The sequence below is a fragment of the Manacus candei genome, unplaced genomic scaffold, assembly GCF_025592945.1.
Source record: "Manacus candei isolate 608988 ecotype Guabito, Panama unplaced genomic scaffold, ASM2559294v1 h1tg000041l, whole genome shotgun sequence".
Lineage (NCBI taxonomy): Eukaryota > Metazoa > Chordata > Aves > Passeriformes > Pipridae > Manacus > Manacus candei.
This window is the reverse complement of record NW_026138089.1, coordinates 8606715-8632487: the sequence shown is the minus strand read 5'-3', so window position 1 is coordinate 8632487 and position 25773 is coordinate 8606715. Positions and strand designations below refer to the sequence as shown.

The 25773-nt window shown below is 39.4% G+C and overlaps 1 protein-coding gene across 7 annotated transcripts in view; it reads left to right on the top strand.

The window, feature by feature from the left end:
• The window catches only part of FRMPD4 (FERM and PDZ domain containing 4), a 300487-nt gene that overhangs the window by 202265 nt on the left and 72449 nt on the right, over nt 1-25773 (top strand). Inside the window, exon 3 of one of the 7 annotated variants that reach the window (XM_051794911.1) lies at nt 12210-12330. The exons of the other annotated variants lie outside the window; for them this stretch is intronic. Within the exon in view, the coding sequence (XP_051650871.1) occupies nt 12284-12330 (47 nt within the window). The 5' untranslated portion in view covers nt 12210-12283. The remainder of the gene's footprint in view (nt 1-12209; nt 12331-25773) is intronic. 7 annotated transcript variants of the gene reach the window in all.

Genomic DNA, 25773 nt, shown 5'->3' with positions numbered 1-25773 from the left:
GACTTAATCCACTATATGCCCTTGGAACCTTTTGCAAGTATTAATGAAATAAATTTAATTATCTCTGTTAGACAGATTACTCAAGGCAATTTAGATTGTCACATAAAAAGTGGAATAAAGATCAGTGTTTTTAGTAAGCATATGGGTAATAAAAATACTCAAATGGGATGATATTCAAGGAGATGATATCATTTGACCAGGCTTTTGGATAACTGGATAAATGCTCTTTTCTAAATGCTGTCACAGAATGATGAATAAGTCTATTTTAAAAACTGCTTTCATTGAAAGATAGAAGAGGAAATAGTTTTTCCTGAAGTGTTTATACACCATATCAGCAAAATGCTTTTCTTTTTCTGGAAAATGGACATTATCATCAATCTTATTAAAGTATAAAACATGGAATTAGTCTGCAAATATAAAGACAAGTTAAAGGAGTATTTCTTGCTGGCAGTTTTGAGTTGTCTGATGACAACCAGGATTAGTTATAATTTCATCAGGCTATGTTGGCTGTCTCTGCCTGCCTATATAAAAAAAGTAATTGCTAGTATCTCATATAATTTTTTTTAAACACCATTTGGGGAATCCACTTGCTCGTGTGAACTTCTGCATAACTGTGGTAAATATGTGTAATATTTTTGAATGAGTAGACTTTTGCTACCAATAACATAAATGATAGTACTTTGGAAACATGCTAGTTTGACAACTCTTCAGAGACTTAAACCCCAACAATTTGAATTCATTTGGCATGTGTATGGCACAAGTTGCCAAAGCCTCCATAGCTCAGGCATCCTGTGAAATAATAAACTTCTTTAACCTAACGCTACAAGTTACCTTCATACAGTTTGTTAGTTTTGGGGTTTGGTAGGGGGTTTTTTGTTTGTTTTGAAGATTGACTTTTATTTTCAGTGTTTGATATCACAAGCACACTTTTCCTGGTAGTTACAGATAAGAGTTTTCTTGAGCAGACATATCAACAACTTGCAGTGTTGCAGCACAGACCCAGCAGTACCTACCCCAACAACCCAAGGCAGAGCTGTAGTCAGAGCATATTTCAAGGAAATATAACTGTAGTGTCAAACAAGTGATGGCATTGGAGCAAGATAACTGGCTATGTATGGTCAGCATGTTCTGGCGTATATTCTACATGCTTCATCAGACCTCCTTTCTGACTAAACCAATGTCTTCTTTCCCTCCTTATCCTAATGTATATCCTAATGCTAATGCTCTTTATGAATTGTCAGGCATGTATTTTATATGTTATGGTTTCAATTAAACTGAAATAATGCATCATGTGTACAGGCAACCAGTGCTTTTGCAGGCACCATATCAACACAAACAGCACGCCCATAAACAAGGCCAGTACAAACAGCCTGATCCTGTTCTTATGCATCAGCAATTTGGTCTTGCATGTTAGGTGCTTGCAATTGGGTCATGGATACACATGCACACACAACCTCCCTGTATTTATGCAGGAATGGGTCTCACCAGTAGCTTATCCACAGCTGTGGTCTTCCCCACAGCAGACCCTTGTCCCTGGTCACTCCAGTGCCATACCTCAAATTACTTTTGCCCATCGGTTCCACTTCTGTAACATCTGCACCTGAATTTGGTGTTTGTGACACCTTCACCTAGATGCCATTAGCCTTACATAGTATGACCAGTGCAGTCTCCTTGGCACTGTTTGCCTTGCGAGTTCCGTTTCCCAAGGATTGGCACAGCTGCTCTCCAATGTGATGAACTTCCACATGGCTCCCCCTAATTTTCCCATGAAACCCAGCCAGCCCTCACTGTACTCCCTGCAACTTGTTGCACTTCTCTCTCTGCTGTGTGTTACAGCCAGCTGTTTCTCTTGACACGCTTTGTAGTTTTTCATGGTTGATTAGCTGAACCTTAATGTCTGTGTCCATCAAAAAAAAAAAAGAAAAGAAAAATGATCCATTATGAAAACAGAAATTGCTGTATTTACTGTGTAGTCCCAAGAAGTGTCAATTCCAAATTCTGTCAATCAACCACGAGTTAGAAGGGTTTTGCTCTCCATTTTTCAGTGATGTTTGCATTCTAATTTTGCATTACACTTATTGCATTTTAATCCTTTCCAACAGTACTTCAAGAATTTTTAGTTTATGTGCTTTCTTTGCAGTAAATGAGGATTGTTATCTAAACTGGATATTGTAGATTTTTTTTTAAAAATACGGCTTTATGCATCTACAAAATCTTGGAAAAACTAGAGTGAAACTATCAGCTTTTCATGATCTCATTCCTTTTACAAGGGCTGCTGAATACCTCTGACCAGCAGACCCTTTTTAGCTATTTGTAACTTTGCCATGCCTTTCTTGACTGAGATGAAAAGTTTTGTTCCCCTCTCTTTTCTGAGCCTTAATTGGTATTTTGAAAAATGTCTTCCCATTCCTGCAGAAAAAGAAGTTGTTTTGCTAAAGTGCATTACAAAGTTTGGTTCCCAATGTTTGAGACAGGTGTCTAAAAGGTGACCCACACATCACCTTTCAGCCAGGGATTTAATTTCTGTTGTTACTGTGAAGTTCTCTCATGTTAAGAGCCTTTTGAAAATTTTGGAAATTGCCATGCTGAGTAGAATGCAGAAACTGAAATCTCCAAAGGAGCATCTATGCAATGTGTCCAGAAATTGCATGACTAAAAAGAATTATGCCGATAATGACTGCTGGGTGTCAGAATGGAGAGCTGAGAAGGAAGCTAGGTAAAAATACGGACAATACAATTTGAGGAGGAACTAGTGTGAATGGCATCACTTGGTTTATCTGAGTACAGGACAGTCATTAGTAAATAGGAGAGGAGGATGATTATGTGGAGAAGAAGTGGTCTGACAAGGAGTGGGGATAGGGAAGAATGGAGGACAGGGGAGGTAACAAATGACATCTGTAATTTGGACATCAGGAAGAAGTTCTTCACAGAAAGGGTGACTGGGCATTGGAATGGGCTGCCCGGGGAAGTGGTGGAGGTGTTTAAGAAAAGACTGGATGTGGCACTCAGATCTAGTTGACAAGGTGGTGTTAGGCTGGACTCAATTATCCTAGAGGTCTTTTCCAACCTAGTTGATTCTGTGATTTTTTTTGTAGCACAGTGGAATTGACTCATGGTCTGGTTATGACCTCTAGTAATCCTTGCTATGATTCTGGTGGTTTTATTGTAAATTCATTGCTTTTAAATTCTTGTATTTATGCCTGTTAAATGGATAAGAGCATGAGGCCTGCAACATGAATGTTAATATTTTACTTTGTCAAATGCCCCAAACACTTAGCCATGTGTTATGTGCATATATATATGTGTATAGTCTACATTATTAAAACATTTTGAGAGTTCGGGAGTGGCATGAGTTAAATATTGCAATTCTTGCTAACTGGATCAAAATTTGTCTTATAAAATGATATTGTTTAGTTATCCTAATATGTGACTGCTAGTAGTTAGCTCTGAAGTATTCATTTCATGCTGTGTTGCTGCCTGTCACAGAGGTGTTATTAATATTTTAATTATGTATATCAGTGCCACTGTCAATATAAGACTACAAGATGAATACAATAAAGCTCTTCTGCACAGACTACATTTGTTCTATGTTATTGTAGAACTTTAATTATAATTCTATAAAATCTGCAGTTGAATTTAGACATTAGTTGTCATCATAGCAAATAAAGAACCAGATTCTCTGCCATAAGTCGAGTTGGTTTCATTAATGTCAGCGGAGTCCTACTGATTTACACCAATAGAAATTACACAAAAACCATTATTATATTTTACTACTTCTCCTATGAGTTGTGCTGGTACAGTGTTTCATGACTTTCATGACTCCTGGAATTACAGTTCTTTTTTTCCCCCCACCTTTTCCTCTCTGTGCTTTCACTTTTTTGTCAGCCACTTGAGATAAAAAACATCCTTCCCTAGTCTGAGTAGTGTAGAAAAGTGTTTGATTTTGTGGTGTTTGTCCATAGCTACTTAATTTTTACTTTTTCATTAGAGATAATAGTCAAAGTTTATGCAACAATGCTTTAGGCTTTTGTGAATGGGAAGCTGTCTACCTGTAGCTTTTCTGTCTTTGTTCTGCAATTGTCGGCACATAAATGTTTATGGATGTGAGTGGATGTCCTGTCAGCCCCATAGTAGCACCCAAACTGCAAATAATTGAGCACCCGCTTGATTAGACCTACTTAGTTTATTATGGGGACCATGATGCACATCTCTAAGCTAGGTGTGTTACGGGGTCATTTTGTTAGAACATGGTCTCAGCTGTGGCTCAGGAAGAAAAAAAGACCTACTTAAGAAACAGGGTTCTTTCTGCACTGCTGTCACAGGAATAGTTGCTGTGAATCCTGTGATCAGTGCATCCCAGTCAGCCTTAAATGAGCTGACGTGGATACCAGTACAAATCTTGCTATGGCAGCCTCAAGTTTAGGCTGATGTGAAGTTGGGCAGATGAAACCTGTACTGTGCTCTGCAATGCAGCAGCTGGGCTTCCCACAACACCCAAGCGGACTGGCTGAAAACTATATTTCAGACTTCTCACAGCTCAGTACTCAAGTATTCACTTTTATAGAGAGTTGTCGTTAGTGATGGATTCAGATTTTCAGCCTGACCTATCATCTGATGGAAACACTCTCTAGGGGTGTAGTAGGCTTTTCTGCATGGGAGAATCTCATATATTTTGCTGCAGTTAACAGGCTCCTTCTTGTACTCCTGGCTTGCATCAACAATAGTGTGGTCAGCAGAACTAGGCAGTGATCAGCAGTGGTGAGGCCAAACCTTGAATCTTGTGTTCAGTTTTGGGCCTCTCACTACAGGAAAGACACTGAGATGCTGGAGCAGATCCAGAGAAGGGCAACCAATCTGTTGAAAGGTCTGAAGGATAAGTCTCATGAGGAGCGGCTGAGAAAACTGGGGTTGTTTAGCCTGTAGGAAGGGAGCCTGATGGGAGACATTACTGCTCTCTACAACTACCTGAGAGAGGGTTAGAACAAGGTGGGGGTCAGTCTGTTCTCCCAGGTAACAAGTGACTGGATGAGAGGAAATGTTCTCAAAGTTGCACCAGGAAGATTTAGGTTGGATGTTAGGAAAAATTCCTTCATGGAGAGCATCATCAAACACTGGAACAGGCTGCCCAGGACAGTGATTGTGTAAGCAACCCTGGAGGTATCTGAAAGGCGTGTAGATGTGGCACTTACGGACATGGTTTAGTGTTGGATTTGGCAGTTCTGGGTTAATGGTTGGGCTCAATAATTTTACAGGCTTTTTCCAACCTAAATCATTCTATGATTCTATGAGAACTTGCAGCTTTATTCTGTGAATATTTTTTTTTCAGCTTCGTTGCTATTTTGGATCAAATAAAATGTAATGTATGTCACTGTTTCTTTTCTTCGTGGTTGTTCCCTGACTGGAACAAAAAGTACTCCACTTCTTCAGTAATTCATTTTTTTTCTCCACGAAATGGCCCATTCAGAGCTAGGTTCACAAAACGTCTTGATGATTGGAAACTGCATTTGCTTTTCAAAGTAATTCGTGTCTTTATGTTGGCCAGTTTTGTCTTCTCAGTGAGGTAAGCTCATGATTCCTGTTCCCCACACAAGATCATTCAGCACTCAGCATTCCTGGCCATGATGGTACAGCTTCATGTTACATAAACGTGAATGAAATGCTCACTGAAGCAGAGGAAGGACCAAGTATGACACTTGTCAGATGACTCATTTGGCCTTGCTTCAGCTTGCCTGTGGGTAATGTTTTGATGAGATTTGACTGATGGACTTTGCAATGCAGCCTTATGCTGAGCAGGTAACAGTCAGTCATCCTTCAGTGCAGTAGGAGCTTGCTTGATGCCCATAATTTTATTCTAATAAACCTTCAAGTGAGTCACATTAAAATATCTTATTTTTAATTTCTCATGCAAAATCACTTAAAATTTGATGATTTAGTCTACATATATCCTCAAAACATTTTTTCAAAATTAATGTTTTATAAGTCTTTTTACCCCACTCTATTAGTTCTTCCTTTTCCCCATTTGACAAGGTATTTTTTTAAAGTAGCCACTAATTTTGCAGGTGTGCTATAAGTGTCAAAGACAGTGGTTCAGAGGTTGTGAAAATGTGAAGTGTTTAGTGTTTATCCTAAGAAAAGCAGCACTCATTCCTAGGCATCTGAAAAATCTTATCTATGGTCAAGCATAGCTTAATAAATGGGAACATGAATAATAGTAATAATAGTGGTTTTTTTCTTATTCTTGATCCAATTACGTAGCTAATGGCTAACACACACCACTACTTTTTGTTGCCATTACGATGTCTTTCCTTAGGGAGTATAATGTTTGGGAAATGAAGTCATATATCCTCTATGTGGTTTATGTTCATATACTTATGTATGTATGTATACAAAAAGCATGTCCTTCCTTTGAGGTAATTAACTATAAAACTGACTTACTACAATTCCTTATTTGTCCTATAATGAGCAGTAGAGCTTTACTAGTACACTGCTTTGTATTTTATCAATATTATGTGGTTTGTTCCATTCAGTTTGGTTTATTTTCTGAAAGTACTTTAGCCTGTATGATTTGGCATATACAGAATAAAGCAAGCTATTTTAAAAATATTTATCTAAGGTTAGAGATTAAAATATTATTAGATGCTATAATGCTTTGCATTTGCAGTAAAGCTGTATTTAGAAATTGAGGGTTACAGGCTCTTTGGGAAGGACAGACTGGGAAGGCAAGAAAGAGAAATCATCTCTTAAGTGAAACAGCAGTTGGGAAGCAAGGAGCTCTGCTGTGGGGATGGAATGGCAGGTAAACCAGCGTGGGTGATACTACCAACATGTAGTCTACTATAGGACACGTGATCAGGAAGAAGTAGATGAGACCTTCAGACAACTGGAAGTAACCTCTCATTCACACACATTGGTCCCAACAGGGGGATGTGAAACCACTCTCATAACTGCTGGTGTGCAACACAGAACAATAGCTTTGTGGCACAGATGATTACAGAGCCAACAAGAGGAGAAGATTTGCTGGATGTCATACGTACAGAGAAAGGCCAGTTGGGGAGATGAAGGTCAGGAGGAACCTTGGCTGCAATGGCCATGGTACAGTGGAGTTCAGGAGCATGAGAGGAGGGAGCAGGGCAAGAAACAGGATCACAGCCTTAGACTTCAGGAAGGCAGGCTTTGGCCTGTTTAGGTATCTGCTTGGAAGAATCACATGGTATCCCATGATATCCCATGACCCTGGATTGAAGGGCAGTCCAAGACTGATCTTCAAGAAGTGTCTTGAGCTGGTTGATGGAGTATACTGTCCCACTCCACTCTGCAGTGTTGCAGCCTCACACTGAGTCCTGTGAGCAGTTTTGGGCACCGCAAGAAGAAAGATATAAAGCTATTAGAGACCATCCAAAGGAGAGCTACAAAGATGGTGAAGAGTCTAGAGGGGAAGACATAGGAGGAACTGCTGGGATTGCTGCCTGGAGGAGACTGAAGGGAAACCTCACCACAGTCTACAGCTTCCTCATGAGGCAAAGCAGAGGGGCAAGCAGTGATCTCTTCTCTCTGGTGACCACTGACAGGACCCAAGGGAATGGCATGAAGCTGTGTAGGGGAGAATTAGGCTAGGTTTTAGGAAAAAGTTCTTCAGCCAGACGGTGGTTGAGTACTGGAACAGGCTGCCCAGGGAAGTGGTCACAGCAGCAAGCCTGACAGAGTTCAAGAAGTGTTTGGACAACGCTCTCAGGCACATTGTGTGATTCCTGGAGCTGTCTTGTGCTGAGCCAGTAGTTGGACTTCGATGATCCTTCTGAGTCCTTTCGAACTCAGGATATTCTGTGATTCTGTGATCTTCTCCAAGATTTAATTTGGTCCATCCAACAAGCAGACAGCTTGGAAGCAGGGACAGGTGACCCAGGAGGAATAGAGATACTGTCCAATTGTGCAGGGGAGGGGTCAGGTAAACCAAAGCCCATGGTAAGTTGAATCTGGCAAGGGATGTGAAGGACAACAAGAAAGGATTTTACAAGTACATCTGCTAAATGGCTCAGGGTTGCTGCTGACAGAGGGCACAGAAAATGGTGATGTACTCAGTGGCACCTTTGCTTCAGTCCTTTCTAGCCTTTAGGAATCCCAGACCTCTAAGACCAGAAGGAAAGTCTGGAGCAAAGTGTTGTCCTTAGTGGAGGGTGATCATGTTAAGGAACACTTAAATTGGGTGTAAACAAGTCCATAGGGCCTGATAGATTGCATCCATGAGTGTTGAGGGAACTTGCTTATGTCATTGTGAGGCCACTCAGTTATCTTCAGAAGGTTGTGGCAATCAAGGGAAGGTCCTGAAAGTGGGAAAAAAACAAATACCATGCCTCTCTTCCAGAAGGGTAAGGAGTGGGATATGGGGAACTACAGACCAGTCAGCCTCACCTTGGTCCTGAGAAGGTGATGGAGTAATTAATTTCAGAAATTATTTCCATACACAGGAAGGACAAGAAGGTGATCCAGAATAGTCATCGTGGATTTACAAAGAGTAAATTATGCTTAAGCAATCTGACAGCCTTCTAAAATGATGTGACTGACTTGAAGGGAGAGCAGTGGATGTTGTTTACTTTTACTTTAGTGAAGCTTTTAGCAGTCTTCCGTAACATCCTCAAAGACAAGCAGATGAAGTAATGGTGCAGCAAGTGAGGTGGATGGAAAAGTGGCTGAATGGCTGAGTCAAGAGGTTTGTGGTCAGTGGGTCAAAGTCCACTTGGAGGCCAGTCACTATTGTGGTACCCCAGGGGTCGATACTGAACTCAATACTTTACACATCTGTATTAATGATGTGAAGGGTGGAGCAGAGTGCACTCTCAACAAGGTTACAGAAGGTAAAAAAAAGAACTGGGAGGAATGGTTGATACACTGGTTGGGTGTGATGCTGTTTAGAGAGACCTTGACAGACTGGAGAAAATGGCAGGCATTGAGGGAGGGACAACCCCATGCATGAGTATAGGCTGGGACCTGATCAGCTGGAAAGCTGCTTGGCAAAAGAAGACCTGTGGTTCCTGCTGTACTCCAAGCTGACCATAAGCTAGGAATGTACCCTTATGACAATGGCAGCCAACAGCATCCTGGACTACAACGTGTATTGCTGGCGGGTCAAGGAATGTGGTCATTCCTCCCTGCTCAGCACTGGTGAGACTGCATCTGGAATCCTAGGTCCAGTTCCCCAGAGAGGTTGTAGAACCTTCATTTCAGAGATATTCAAAACCTGTCTGAACACAATTTTGGACAATCTGCTCTAAGTGGCCCTGCTTGAGAAGGGTCTGGACTACATGATTTTAAGAGGTTGTTTACAACTTTAATTGCTCTGTGATTCCGTAGCTTCTCTGATACACCTTCTCATCTTCAAGCAATCTGTTAGATTGTTAATGCTTCCTGTGCAGAAGTTGTGCTTAAAGAATATGTTTGCATTTTGACCAGAAATTGCTTGAGTGTTGTTAGATGTATTTAGAGGGCCATATCTGTGAATCTTTCTACACATGATACTTCTATTAATGTGTGTAGAATGAAACCTATGATGCTGATGCACTTAATGCTCCAAAACTTGTTATTAAAGCCTTTATTGCTTTTATCAATTAATTTGCACTAAAGCTGCTACAGACCTTCTCAAAGAGATCCTATTGTTTTAGACACCATTGAGTTAGAAGCCTCTGTAAATTAAGCAGTACTGTATGAAGTTTTCAGGGATGAGAATTTGATGAGGCCATACAGCTGAACTATTAGAGTGGTCTTTGATGTGCTCCTGCATGTGCCACTTAACACTTTCCAAACAAACCATGGTCATAGGTTGGGGTTTAGCACAGGCTGTAGGGGTCTTGTAGTCCCCACAAGACTTTTTGGACCTCTTAACTTCTGTTGTGGAGGTTAAGAGAATAACTACAGTGAGAAGAACAGTGCAGTAATAATGTTGGCACAGGCTGTTCCAGGCCACTTGCTCTCAGAGCCGGTGAACAACCTCTGGCATAATTAATCTATTGGTATTGCTATAGTGACAGAAATAGTCTAGGCTAATAGTGCTTCCATATTACTTGGAAATACATAATAGGGAGGTGGGGGATATGGGGAGTCTTTTAGTCCTTTTGCAGAACAGGACTGGTTATCTATTGAGAAGTACCTGGGTAATGATAAATGAGGAATTGCTTGGAGAACACTTCTATCTTAGTAAATCTACATTTTCAGTTTTCATTATATATGAATATCCATTTTTGTCAGTTATCCAGCTGGCTGAAGTTATTTTTTGCTAAAGGAGAATTTTTTTTTTCCTAGAGAAGCCAGGTTAAAGAAATTCTTTCCCTTCAAGGCTTGATAAAGGATACTTTAAATATGTGCTGTGTAAATTTGAAAAGGTGCACTATGTTGTCACTGAATCTTACAAAATACATGAAGTGTAATGTTATTACCAAGCTGCTTGAGGCTTTGCATTGGTTAAAAATTGCATGGTACCCCACAGCCACTGTGGCCATCAGCAAAGACAGTGCCTGTCAATGGCAAGCTTTGGCAGGTAAGAGCAACAGTGCTGACAGGAGCAGGTGTGCTTTAAGGAGAGATTAATCATCTGAATGGCAGAGAGAGTCAGTGAGGGGGTTTGTTCTCAAGCTTGATTTATGTGCCACTGTATCTTGCTTGGCATCTTATTGTTATAATGGATTATTCCTTTATAATTGCTTAGAAGGCCTTAGAAACTCCATTGAGATACGCAGGCACATGTTGACTCTGTATTTAGTCTCACAATTAGTTATAGGATACCTTTAATAAACAAGCAAAGTAGCAGGACTTTTCCATGGAAGTTAATGTTGTCATTGAGGAAGAAAATGCCTTCTGGTTGCCTATCAGTTGTATTAAGGAGGAGATCCACAGTATATCTGATTGTTGTGAGCAAGGTTGTGGCATTTTAGACTTTTTTATGTGAAAGTCATCAGAGCATTTATAGTACTGCAGGTTGCCAAGCAAAGAGGTGCAGAAACTTCACGCATCCAGACGCTTCAGAGGGGTGTACAGAATTCTTCATCTACTTTCTGTGTATGATTTGTCATGATCTGTAGCTGACTTACTGAACAGAGCAGCCAAGCAATACTTTCAAGCTGATATATTCCTATATTTATGGTTTAATTTAGTCTGATCTAAGATAAGATAATCATATACCCAGTATATTATCCAGTGTGTAGTACATTAAAAACAGAGTCAGAAAAACCCTCCCTGAGAAACAGTGAAAAAATTTCTGCTGGTATTATTTTTGTAATTGTGATGGATGTAGAAATAGAAGTGAGGTAGTGCTTGTTAACAGATATAGTACTTTTTACTGGGATGACAGCTAGTTTGGGGAAAAAAACAACAAATCAAACAAAACCAAATCCATGCTTTTGGGCAACAAGCTCTGGTTAAAAGCTTACCTGTTTTTCCAGGTGTGAAAGTTGCTCTAATAATTTGCTCTAATAATTAGGCAAACTGATAGTCAAAGTAAATTTTTATCTTTTTTCATTTACTGCCATTCTTACAAAAATACCATTGCTGCCTAAATAAGTATGTTCTGTACAACCTTGCTCAAAAACAGTATGCCTTCCAGTGTGCCTGAATTTATTACATCATTCTTTATAGAGCATTCATTAAGATCATAAGGATGTGAGCACTCCCTAGAAGTGCTCCCCAGGCAGTTGCTGTTGGACTTGGGGTCTGGTTTCCTGTGTACTTGCTCAGGGGACAGGCACGTGCTGGAGAATGTGCTTCTGGTGTTGCCATTGATGCAGCTGAGCTTTGCTCCTGGAGCTGGCAGGACTGGGAACCTGTTTTGCTGGACTGTATCCAGATAGATGAAAAAGTAATTTTAGAAGTCAGAAGGTGCTTGTCTTACAGCATCTCCTCAGTGGATGTGCTTCCCCACAACTTGAGGACCTTGCTTCCAGTCAGTAAAATCTCAGCCCTAACTTGAAAAGACTGAGAGCTTGCTGCTAGAGCCAAGGACATCAAATCCCTGCCATACCAGACTTACTACTCAGGCTTGGAGAACACCCATGCACTGTGGGTTCAAACTTGACTCTGAATGCAGTGCGTGCTGTACCTAGGCCTTCAAACTGATAAAGGCAGCCCTCAAGGCAACTGTCTGCCTCGTCATCTCCTGGACAGCTGAATTTAAACATTGGAATGGTGCTCTGAGCTCATCAGCATGAGTTCATTCCCTCCTGCAGGACCACCGTCTTTCTGATCATGGAACTACGAGAAATGTGAAAGTTTGTATGGAACAGGTGATGATGAGAGCAGCATGTTGGATCTTCATTTGCTGTTTATGGCCTTTGTGGATACCATGAAGTAAGTCTTCTTCACATTCTTCTAAGACTATAAATACTTTGGGATGGAGGTAATTTTCTTTCCAGGGATCAGATCATTTGTCCGTGATTTCACTTTTTTTGGCACAGAAATGTGTACCGCAGTGCTTAGCATACTTGTACCAAAGCTGAGCTTTCAGAGGCTAGTCCAGAATTAGGAAGGACAAAGTATTGCATCAAACCTTGCTGCCTTCTGATCTACGCACAGAATGTACTTACACAAGATTATTAGTATGCAAAACCCCCAAATATTACTTTTTTAAAAGTACAGTTATGTTGAATGTAGGACAACACTTTACCATATTTAGTAAATACTGCCCATGTTGCTTTGTGCTCGACCCACCAGCATCATTCATAGGATGCAACAATTATACAAGATAAGCTTTATTAATGAATTCAGATTTATATGATGGATCTCCTTGCTTTGTAGACTCATCTGCTTTGAAGTTTCTTCTGATCAATCATTAGCATATCTATATCTACTGAAGAATTCTCTTTTCATCTTTTAGAGGACGTGTCTTTCTGGCTAAAAACACAGCCTTTTTATTTCTTTAGTTTCAGTTTTTATAGTACAGTCTGCCATCCAATTTAATATTTATCAGTAGTAATAACTGACTGCCAGGGTATTTTCAACATTAATTCCGGGTGTCTGTGCACTGGATAGTCCTGCATTCAAAATTACTAAGCAGACCATGCAGACAGACACTTTGGCTGTAACTTGTTTGCTCATTTATATACAGAAGAATGGAGATGAATAGCTAATTTTACTGCAGAGAGTTGTCTGCTCTGAATCCCAAATGCTCCATATTTTATAACTCCAGGAGCCTGGTCAAACCATTGTAGCAGCCTTTCACTGGTAGAAGGGATTAATTGTTCCAAACTTCCTTTTTTTTTTCTCTCTCCACCTCTGCAACTTTCACAAAGGAGGATCTGAATCATGATTTAGAAAGTAAGTTAAAATACTTACAGTATGACCGATTTAAATTTCTCCTAAGGATTACACTGCAAGTGTAGTCTTGACTGAAGATCCATAAAGGAAAGAACATAAAAAGGCAAAGGAGGATACAGTGCTGCAGAGGACCTAGATATGCAGATTTTCCCAACTGGATTGTGCCATATTGTTTCAATCTAAGGGATTGATCTGACCCTAACAGCACATAAAATGCAGCTTTATGCCCAGCTGTTCAATATGGAAGCTGCATTGCAGCCTCAATTTTACAAGAGCTGTGCAAAATGGAAATGAAAATCCAGCCTTCTGATTGCCCTCAGTTGTAGCTACGAGGAGATCTAAGAGGAAGAGACAGGTTTTGTTCTTGCAGAAAGCGCTCGGCTCATGCTCATGTTTTATTTCATCTGGCAACATGTACACAGCTTCAGGGTTGGATTAGTGCCGGCTTTTCCTCCAAGGATCTAGGCTCTACTGTAGAAGATTTCGCAAGCAGTGTAGTCATTGTAACTGTGAGAAAAGAGGGTGCCAGTGACCATTCCCTGGGATCTGTACAAAGAGTCTGTAACTGGGCTTGTGTGTGCTGGAGTAATTAGTTATTTTAGTCTCGTTACTGTGAATTTACAGTGCCTCACATTTCCCATTTTAGTGGGAAATATCCTTTCAGCGTGGCCAGAAGTACAGAGAATGCACGTTGATGTAGTACACTGAGGATAGCCATGCAGTGTTTGATGGATGGGGAGATAATAATGTTGCCAAGACTTTCCAATGTTTATCTATTTTCCACAAAGACCACCTCTGTCTTGCCTGGGCTAAGTTTTACTCAGATGTTTCTCTAAGTCAGGCTGCCTGTGGATTCAGAAAGGAATTAAATGTTGATTGATGTTTGTGCTAAGCTGTAAGAAAGCATCCTGGTAAGAGGAGAACAAGTTGGGGTTTTTTGTCAGTCTCTGGAAGGGGGCTGGAAGTAAGTTATGGAAATTACAAAGGTTTCTAGAAAGTTTTCCTTGTCATTTTTCCTGCACTGAGAGTCTGTAATGTCACAGGTATAATGTAGAGTGTTCCCAGTAGTCCAGAAGATTGACTGTGAATTTCGTGTTGGCAGTAGCAACAGTTTTCCCACACTGTACACAATTAAGAGGAATAGAGGGGTTTGCTGATGAGTGGCTCCTCCTCTGATGTCATCTCTACCAACTGTCCTTACCTTCGCATTCCTCCTTCTGTTGCATGATTTGACTATGAAAAAATTCACCTTGCACTTGGTGTACTCACATTCCTTGGACTTTGTTTTTTCTCTCCCATCTTTACTCTTCAAAGATTGTATGTATGGCCTGGGGTTTAGTTGGTGCTTGGCTTTTGGCCCTTGTTTTCTCCCCCCAAGATGATGCTAGTGAGGGTGGGATTTTTCTTTCACACCTGGGTACTCTGACTTGTTGCCAGGCATCTAACAATATTTTAAGGAGAAAAACTTAATATTTATCTAAAAAGTTGTTTAATTTTTCTATCCTTCTGTTTTAGGAAAAAATTTCATTAGAGAACTGTAACAGATTTATTGCAGAACATTTTCTATTTTTTCTGCAGTTGCAATGCTTTTGTTGTTTTGGTTTGGTTTGGTTTGGTTTGTTTTTTAAAGCTTTTTGTATTTGAATCAGATCATAATCTGGAGGTAGAAATACAGGTCCTACAACTGGCAGTAGAATAACCTACATAACTCTACAGAATGTGGGTGCAGAAGTTTAAATGAGACTTCTTCTAAAATGCATTATTTTGTTCCTACTATTTCATTTATAGCAAAACTATAATGGTCAGACATAATGTCCCCTGAATTGATGGTGCTTGAGTGGATCTTATTCTTTCCACAATAGAGAGTAGATTGTAAACCATGTTCTACAAGGAGTCTGATTGAAAATATTAAAACTTTTCCAACATCTGTTTCTTATGTTTATGAACCTAAGTAGTAAAGTGGTAGAGTTTAGTAGAACAGTGAGTAGGTTACTTACCCACAGCTAAAGAAGACTTGTTGTTTTGTCTTGCCAGATGTTTTAATTAATTGTAGAAAATAGTAGAGTGAGCCATACTTTTTTTTTGTTGCAGTTGTTTTAAACCAATTATGAGAATGTATGACTCATGTTTTGAAACAGAATTAAGAGAGTAATTTAATTTCCAGATATATTTTTTCTCTCCTACCCCCAAATGTGAATTATGTAGTTTTTAAAGTTAAACTGCTTAGCGGAAATAAATAAAACTTCTCAAATTAATCTTTTTGAGTTCTTGATTTCTGGAATAACAATTTGAGTTGCATATTTTGTTAAATAAAAATGCTATATGATTAAATGATGAAAGTGTGTTCCATTTATAGACTCTACGTGATCTGAAAATATAAAGTTGGTTGGTTGAGTAACTAGTGATGTAAAGGACTGTTTTGCTTTTGAGGAATTTTTGCTTCCTGTGTAGACTGACCTCTTATCCTGCTAAAAATTGATCTACTAAATTTCCAGAAAGTGATTTCCTACCTTCACTTTGTCGGCTGTGACATAACCAAGAAGTGCATAATTCCTGGATTTGTCAGCAAAGATATTATATGTAGAATAGAATCATAGAATCATGTAGATTGAAAAAGACCTCTAAGATTATCAGGTCCAACCATTAACCCAGCACTGCCAAGTCCACTACTAAATCATGTCCTCAAGTGCCACATTTACATGTCTTTTAAATACCTCCAGGATTAGGAGGTATTCCCTGTGCAGCCTGTTCCAATGCTTGACAAACCTTTTGGTTAAGAAATTTTTCCAGTATTCAATCTAAACCTCCCCTGACCCAACTTGACACCATTTCCTCTTGTCCTATTGCTTGTTGCTTGGGAGAAGAGACCAGTCCCCACCTCACTACAACCTCCTTTCAGGTAGTTGTAGAGAGTGACAACAATGTGGTCTCCTTTGAGTCTTCCCCAGATTAAACACCCCCAGCTCCCTCAGCTGCTCCTTCTAAAGCTTGTACTCTAGACTCTTGACCTTCTCTGGTCACACTCCAGCACCTCACCAGCTTGTGTGTGTGTACATGTACATTGCCAAGTTTGTGGTGTTTAACATCCTGAAGCTGATGGAGGTGGTGACTGCTGTGTGATTTGGTGGGAAAGTGTTGGCCAGCAGGAGCTGCTGAGGAGATGGTGAACAGGGGGGCAGGAGGCTTGGTGAGTCCACACACATCCCCAGAGTTAGGGCAGAGGGCGGCACGAAGGCATTATGACCTCAAGCTGGTGGCTGTGGTCTGAATATAGGGGATTTCCTGGAGCTGGAGTTGCTGGTCATGCAGATGCTTTAATGTAAGGGTCCTTCAGAGACCGCAGGCTTAGAACAGCTTTTCTGGCAGAGCATGATTTAAACAGCTGCTACTGAAGGCCTGACTCCTGTTTCAGCCAAAGTGCATTAGGCTGCTCTGACATCAGTTTATATGCTGTGTAAAGGACAACACAGGTCCCTGATCCCCATGTAACAGTAGGCTCAGACCAAAGTCAGACAGTTTGGCTTGGCTTTTCATTCCCTGGTAGAAATGCTCTTTACATTAATTTTTATAGCAAACTTTTAAAACCAAAGTTCAATATGCTTCGTGTGGGCACTAAAATGAAACCACAGTATATTTTCTAAAGATTCAAGGCTTTAACTTATATAATTAGGCAGATGTTTCCCTCGTTGTTTTTTTTTTTCCTTCCCATGTGCTATGTTATGCAGTTTAAATTCTACCTTGTGCTTTAAAGGCCACTATGGTTCGGTGATGCTCTGTGAAAATTGAAGTGCTTTGAACCAAGAAGTGTAATCTAACCAGAAAGACATCATTTTATAGAATGCTCTATGTAGTGGTAGTAATTTACATACTAAATTGAGGACTTCATCACTGGAATGTTTCCTACAAAATTGATTTATCCTCATGGTAGATTCTGCAGCTTAGTGGGAGAAAAGTATTGGCCTAAACTGAGCTACTGCTATGTAATCAGATCATGTCACAAATGATGTACAAATAAGTGTGTAGTTCAGCACTTATTTTGGTTTTGTGGTGGTTTTATTAAAAAAACCCAAACAAAACAACAAAAAATCCCCTTGCTTTTGAATGGCTACCAAATAGCACTCCTTCTCTGTAGCCCTAAACCCTGGAGCAGCCTGAACCTAGGCTGACCAACACAAGATAAAGCAATTTACATTTACTGCTAATGATGTAAATCCATCCTTACGAGTTTCAGAAGATAAGTAAGAAATGAAAAAAGACTATATTTCAGAACAGTAATTACGCGTTATTTTCTTCAAGTTTGGCCTGTTCTGTCAATCTGACCTGTATATGTACAAAAAGAGAGATGACAGTTTCCAGGCTGAAAGTGTGTATAGTATCAGTACAGATTTTGTTTTAATTGCACTTGAGTTTTTGAATGTCTGAATCTTTGAAGTCTTTGTTTCAGCACTGTATTTAACATCAAAATTGCACCAGTGTTGTTTTTTTAAAAAAAAAAAAATAATTTTTGTACTTTTTCAGTTCTGAAAATTTGAAGGCCTTTAATTATGTTTTTCATGAGATGGGGCTTTGCAGTTCGTCAGCTTTTAGATTTCAGAAGAGAGCGATATGTCTTTGGCTTAACCGAAAAGCAGAATTGTTCTGAACTCTAAAGTGAGGGTTGTCATAGTAGGAATTAATGGGAAACTCTAGACCTGATAGAAGTTAATGATAAATTCTCCCTGATATGCAGGAGAGGCAGTGTTTCTGGACCACTGGAGCTGTTGCAGGTGTCAGTAACATAGGCTCTGGTCATGGTCTATGTATATGCTCCAGTCAGAGTTGATGCAGCTGATTGTGACAAAAGCTTTCTCTTTTTTTGGTGCCCTCAGTGGAGATTAAAGGGAAAAGTGAGTTCTTAATTGCAGAATTGCATGTTATTTTCATGAATGTTTCAAAGATGTTGATCAGATTTCAAAGGTGGAGCTTATAAAACTCAACCATCTATCAGCAGAAATACTTTTTAGAACGTTCTGACATTAATCATATTTATGTTACTTACCTATCTTCTATTATTTGTTGAGATTATTACATGTATAAAGACTGCATTTTTCATGATTGTGACAGTTCTAAAGTGATGTTAATTAAACTTGAATTTTATGTGTTCTTTTTAAAATGCAAAAATGCTGTATTAAAATCTTTTTATTTCTGCCTCTTCAAAATTAAGATGCCTATTTAGAAACCTTGCAAATCTGTAGTCTGTACTGTTACAATAGAAAAATGGGAAGATGTACTGCATATATTGCAAAAGAAATTTCCTTCCTTAACTCAGTAATTTGTTATATTTTTCTCAAAAAGGTAAATTTCTCTTAAAAACTAAAAAAAAATTGCAATAGGGGAAGAATAGTAGAAGAGCAAAATGCAGTATTAAAAGAGAAAATATGTCTAAATACATTTCTTCTATGCTTTTATCATTTTGCTCTGCTGATGAAACATTGGTCTGTGACTGTCGCTCCGTAGACAAGAGTTACACAGCTCACTGCCTATTCATTTCCTGTTTCATTTTGTAAGTTGTAGTGTGTAAGTTGTTTTCTCTGTGGAAAAAGAGTACAGTCCTAGAGTCTTAAACTTCACAGGAACTTCATGTAAAATTATGATTCCTATAAGAAACTGCTAAAATGAACAAAAAGGTTGACAATGTTGACAGATTATATACATAATAAATAGTATGGACTTGCTGGACTAAATCCAGAGGAGGACCACAAAGATGATCCGAGAACTGGAGCACCTCTCCTATGAGGACAGGCTGAGGGAGTTGGGGCTGTTCAGCCTTGAGAAGAGGAGGCTCCAGGCAGACAATAGAGCAGCCTTACAGTACCTATGGGAGACAACAAGAGAGCTGGAGAGGGACTTTTTATAAGGACATATACTGACAGGACATAGGGTAATGGCTTTAAACTGAGGAAGGGTAGGTTTAGATTAGATATTAGAAAGATATTCTTTACAGAAAGGGTGGTGAGGCACTGGAACAAGTTGTTGATGCCCCATTGTCGGAAGTGTTCAAGGTCAGGTTGGATGGGGCTTTGAGCAACACCAATGGCAGGGAGGATTAGAACTAGGTCCTCTATGAGGTCAGTCCCAACCCAAACCATTCTGGGATTTATATGAAAATGTATCAATAATCTTATAAATATTTGGTATATTAGTAATATTACTAATGATGGGTTAAGAATTGGCTGATTATTAACTTGCTGAATAAATTCCTGTGTTTTACATGTAGGATGTTGTGGTCAGTGTATGTTGTTCTGTTCTACTGACTCAGCCACTGGCTGGGACAAAACATTCCAGCTTCACCTGAATATATCCTTTTATTTTTTGAGACTCTAACATAGCATTTTCTTTCACTTTCTTAGGCTTTGAAATTAGATTGTTGCACTAAAACCTGTGACCTTCATTCCACAGTGTCTGAACTCCCATTCTAGCACGTTCAGTTTGCTTGCCTTAAGAGCTTCCACTATCAATTTACAGTGAATTGGGACTTCTAGAGATGAACAGGGAGATTTGATGTGCTGATCAGCCTGGCTGCAACTTTCATCATAATTTATTTTTTTGTGTCAAGATTACTATAAATCACACTTGTGTTTCACCCTTTTATATATCTGTAAATAGGGGGTTTCTATCTTAATAGGCTTCTCTAGAGTAACTGTCAATCCAGTTTAATCCCAACGCATTCTGAAATGTTGAATATTGCTGAATGCAAGGAAGTAATGATTCTTGTACATCATTACCATGCATACTGTCTTTAATAATATTTATATAGATACTGTCGAACATAATGGATTGGTAGTTGGACATTTTTTTATACATAGCTAAATAGAAATTACGCACAGGCTTTAGTGAAAGCTTCTTGGATATAATGAAGCTGCAATATGATCTGCAGCATCCCTATTTATAAGGTATATAAAATATCCTGTGGTTACTAGAAGTGCTCTCACTTAGAAAGGTTATCAACTTACTCTGGAGTGAAAAAGTAAGCTCAGAAAAATTATTCAGCCATGTTGTGCTGAAGTACACAGAATAATCTATCAGGAAAAAAACAAAGATCGAGCACACCTGATTTTTTCTCCTTTCAATATCCTATGCTTAATTCTTACATGACAGCTCTATCTGGCAGGCTAACCTCCCATCAGTGCAATCTGTCATTCTGTTACTTCAGTTAAGTTTTCTTTCTTGTTTTGCAATTGCTGAGGAGTCATAATGGCGTGCTCCCAAATCAGCAGTCAAGAAGAGCAATCCTCTCTATTTGTATTTGTTAAAAGAAAGGGAAAAGAAAGAGATGGCTTCTCTGCTTCCTCTCTGTCTTGAAGGCCTTCTCCAGAGCTGTTACAGAATTAGAGAATTTGCTTTGAAGACTGACTGTGAAGACTTAGTTACAAAACATGAAGGCTTGATTTTGGGACTTCTGGGAGTTATTATGGAAATCTTTTAAGTTCAGCCATACACCTTGGTTGCTTGCAGATCCCCTTCGCTTTCCATAATTCACTTCTGTCTAATAGCTGGAAAATGGAAAGCATTCATTGAATCTGTGAAAAAGTTGTACGTCTTTATAAAAGCACCTTTCTAACCTTTCTTTTGCTCGAATTTGCAATGAAGAGAACTCATACCCATCATGGGACACTGGAGACAGCTTATTTTACTGATGTACAGACTGCTTCCCTGTGTAACCCTGAACTTGGGCAGACTCACGTTTCTAACTGGGTTGCTGTGTTGCCCTTTGCTCAAGTCAACTCTCCAGCCTACTTCTGAGTGCAGAGAGCTGTACCAAGAATGATATAGTAGTTTATGTCCCTAAATCTTTAAATACTTGATTGTGGATAAACCAAGCAGCTGCAGTACTGAGTACCCACTGTGTACCTACTTACCCATATGTTGCTATTTCACCTGATTTGCTGCTTCCAGCTGATGTTCAGTTTCCACCTGAGAAAGGCTGCACTTTGCCGAAGAGGCAATAGGTGAAATGCTGGACTGATGTGGTACCAGAAGGGCTGGTTTTGATTCAGGAGCCCTCCACTGTAAACTGTGAAAAGGAAGGAAATGAGTAGATGATTCAAAGTGCTTTCTGTGACCTGCTCATCCATTCAATTGCTGAAGGAGTGAGGAAGATGAAGTTCAAAAGGAGAAACACGGGGGTTTTATTTCTGTTTTAACTGCTTATCTCCATATGCTCATAACAGTACTGAGTTCCCAGGACCTAGGCAGGTACAGAGCTGCTGAAGTAGGGGCTTTCATATTTCAGCTCTTTGCTCATGCCAAACTCAGCTGCACCAGGGGGTTACAGTGGTACAGAATTAAATCTAGATTCTGCCTTCTTACGACATTATCAGGTTACCCACACTTAGTGTTTACAGAGAGTGACATGTGCATGTTGGAGGAAGCCTCTAGCATTGCACCAGACCAGATTTTTTTTTAGTTAGTAGCTTTCCTAATCTAATCAGCACCTTAAAAGTTATTTCCATGCTGTTTCTCCTCCCTCATTCTTTTTATAACATTTCAGTTGGACAAACTGTACATGTTGAGTCGGAGATGGCGGTTCCTTTTCCCAGCTGAATGAGAGATGCTGGCGGCCCTCCACAGAGGTCTGTGCTGTTTGCTGCAGAGCTGGGCCAGGCAGGAGCTGACAGATTGCTATTGATGGAGTTAGCATGCAACCTTTCTAAAGCAGGATGAATAGGAATTGTTCACTCTGTTTTCCAGAGGACACTTTCAGCCCAAATGGATTTATTGTGTATTTGCAGTTCAGTAAATCTTTTTTTCCCCCCTTTCCTATGTCTGTAGTTGCGACAGGGTTTATTGATGCATGTGCAGAAGATAATGAAAAGCTACATTTCAGCTCATCTTTATGGGCCTCAAAGTAGTTTGCTATCCGAAATGGAGTTGCTCAGATCACATTAAGAAAAATGCTTTTTGTGGGGAAAAAACCAAGATGTACTTCAGGTCCTAACCCAGTAAGAAATTCCTACCCTAGAGGAAAGCCAGTAATTCTAATTTCTAACAAAAACATCTTGCACAATTTCCTTCTTGAAGGACCTGGACCAGGCTGGTGGCCAAACACCCTGCCTCCCTGTGCTATACTACCAGCCCATGCTGCATATGCAAGACCTGACTTGTGGAAAGGCTCCTTTAAGGAAGGAAATGTCAGTGATTTCGTGGGGTCCTAAATCTCCATTCCAGGAAAAAGCAAGGCCTAATTGGTGGTGAAACCAGCTAATGTTAGCCCTTGGCCATTTCTACTGTCTTGTTTCCTCCCACAGTTGGATTACTCTGTGTTTGTACAGCTCCAGCACAGGACTTACCCTGGAATTGCTTGTGGGAAGTAGTTCACCTTTCATCCATAATTTCATCCAAGCAGTCTAGTACATATTAATAATGTGTGAGTTTCCTTTGGCTATGAAAACCTGCTCAGGACTGGGCCCCTGAATCTCCTTCCACTTAAAGGCTTTGAAATCAAGAGTATTTCTGATGAAGCTGGTGTCACCCAGGTGGTAAAAGATTGCTGGGACAGAAACTGAATGCAGAAGTGCTGTTCAGCGCAGTGTGTGGAAGTGTAATTGCACATTAAGGGGACGGATTGTCAGTGTGCATTATATGCCCTATGTGCATGGCTGCAATTTAGACATACTCACCATTGGCACACCTGTGTTGTCTGTGCATTTCAGGCAGTGAGTCAGGCAGAGGCTGGCATCACACTCTGCTTACAGGGGAGGAAGTTGCAACATTCAGGTGGCCAGTGTTGCTGGACTTCCTATTTTCTTCCTTTGGGAGAGGTTCCCCTTTGAGATTTTTTTTCTAACATATTTACTTCTTGAAAACTGTATTTATTTTCCTTTTTGCCCAATTTTCTGTTGTGTTACTCATCTTAAAATATTCATAGCTCATCTCTGCAGGCTCCCTTCCTTTCTTTCCTTCCCATTGTTTCTCTGTCTCTTTCTACACCAATTTTCACTGAGGTGTTTCTATGCAATTTCTGCTATTTGGCTGGTGCCTGTGAAGTCCCATCCCAATAGATGGTAGGAAATCCAATGTGCATCATGAACAGAGCTCTTGAAATATTTGTGACTATCCTGAGAGAAGAAAAATAAAAGAGAACCTGTCTGGCAATCTGTAGATACAAAACTCAAAGCAAACAACTGCAAGTCTGCAGTTGGGGCCTGTGGCTTATTTCCATGTCTTTGTGGAATTCAAGTAGAGAATTCTTTTCTTCCTGCTTATAACAATCACATATAGTATAGGGAGAATGCAGAAGCATTCACATATTACATGTGTAATAATTTAAGTGCTAATTGTCATAGTAAATTATATTTTCAGTGTATTTTTCCAAGTGCCTGCCTGAAGCTGAACATAATCTTTTTAGTCCTCTAAATTTGTAGTCATGTCAGTTTTATTCACTGCAATTTTGCTTCACTTTGCCTTACTTTAGGTTGCAGATCATGCCCAACAGTGGAAGAGTGGATTTTGAAATTTTTTTACGTGTCAGATTTCCCTGTATCCAATTTTATCAAAAAAGCTGTCACCAACTTCTTCTGAAACCAGAAAACCTTTTTCTTTCTAATTACATTTTTACCATATGTTCATCCAGATGGCATATGCCAAACATTCCTAGGGTGTTATAAAATGACCTGACTTTGGAGGATTTAACTGTTGAAGAAGCTTATAAAAAAATAAAATTGACACCGGGGCAGAAAAGTAGTCCTAGAAAGAAAGAAAGAAAAAAAAATCTGATAAATCTTTCCAGTTATATTTTGTGCCTGTGATACTGAATTCTCAGTATACACACCTGCATGAAAACAGTGGAAATGTAGGGAAAGTTGACTCCTTTTTGAACTGCTGAAAATAAAATTTTTGTCTGTTGAATATGTCTAAAAAAATTCTGGAGCTATGAGCGACATTCTGGTTTCCTGCAAAATGGAGCAAAAAAGATTTTGTCGAGCCACCAGATTCTCTGTAGGAGCAGTAGTTTTACTTAGTAATGTAATAACTACTTGGGCATTTTTTTCTTGAAATGTCATTTTCAAGTAGAAGGCAGACAAAGTTGATGTATGATTTTGACACTTGTGTCCTAGTTCTTAATAATTCTTGAGGGATTTATTGGAGAAAATAAATTAACTTGGGGTATACTGAGAGATGCCAGGAAGGAAGGAAGGAAGGAAATTATTTTTCATATTTAGCTACTACTTAAGATAAATAAATGAAGATGTTTTTCATTTTCTGGAAGGTTTGCATATTTAATCTCACCTATGACAGTTCCCTTTGAACTGTCATTGTTGTTTTGGTAGTCTTTTCAGATTATTAAACAGAAAAATGTAAAATAGCCTCATGTAATTATCAGTCTCCATAATACTGTCTCAAGTCTCAAGCCATTTTACCTAGTGTTAATTCCTGAAGAAGAGAGATTAATGAGAATCAAATTTTCTTTCTTGTGTTTGCAACAATAGCTTTTGGAACTCCTAGGAAATTTTCAGTGCATGACCCAAGACTCTGAATAGAATATGAACCAAGATGTAGTTTTGGGGCAGGATGTGCAGAGGCTCATGGTCTCGGGGATTCAGATGGACAGTTGTCAATGAAGGTTGAAAATCACAGTTGCAAAACAGAGCAGATCCTCCACCTCCTCCAATTTAATCTTAATCAGACAGGATTTTAACAGTGCTCAATATGAACTGGCTTTGCTATTCCTGAATTAAAGCTTTTATAAAAAAAAAGTCCTTATCTCCATCCTCCTCGCCCAGTTCCACTCATCAGCCCATGAGTGGTTTGACATTTCCACATACTCTTCTCCATCAGTATTACACCTGCTGTGTCTCAAGTAAAAACAGAGTCTATTTTGTAGGTAAATCAACCTGTATAGCAGAGATATTGTAGCTGTTTAAAAGCTAAGGATTAAACCCCTCAAAATAGCGAATTGGTGTTAACCCGTGAAGTAATTGAAACAAACTGTAATAGGGGAATATGAAATGAAACACCAAAAAGCAGCCTATCTCCACCCTGTCAAAATGGCAACAGCCATTTGAGTACTGTTGTTTTAGAGTTTGTGGCTGTGCAGGTGTATTCAACTCAGCTTGAGGTATCACTTTTTCCGCTCTTTTTTTGGATGTCTTTGCAGAATGGAGTTGAAGTTGTTCCAGTGTCTTTGTTATATATTTCCAAAATACTGCTCATCATAAACAGGGTTGCTGCGTTCATGACATAGCTTTCAGTTTCTTAGAAGAGTTAGAGCCCTAAGCATTTTCCTGTGGAAATGCAAACTCCTGCCCGCTCAGCACAAGCTTTCTTAGCTGCTATAGACAAAACTCTTAGAATTAGCCCACCAATCCCTCAGTGTCAGGGAATGACATGTCAAAATCCAAAAGCTGAAAAAGCATTGTATTCAGATACTTTGCATTTAATTGCTAGTATTCATTATTAAATCAAGCTCTTCATTGTAGTCTTTGTTTAGATATTCCT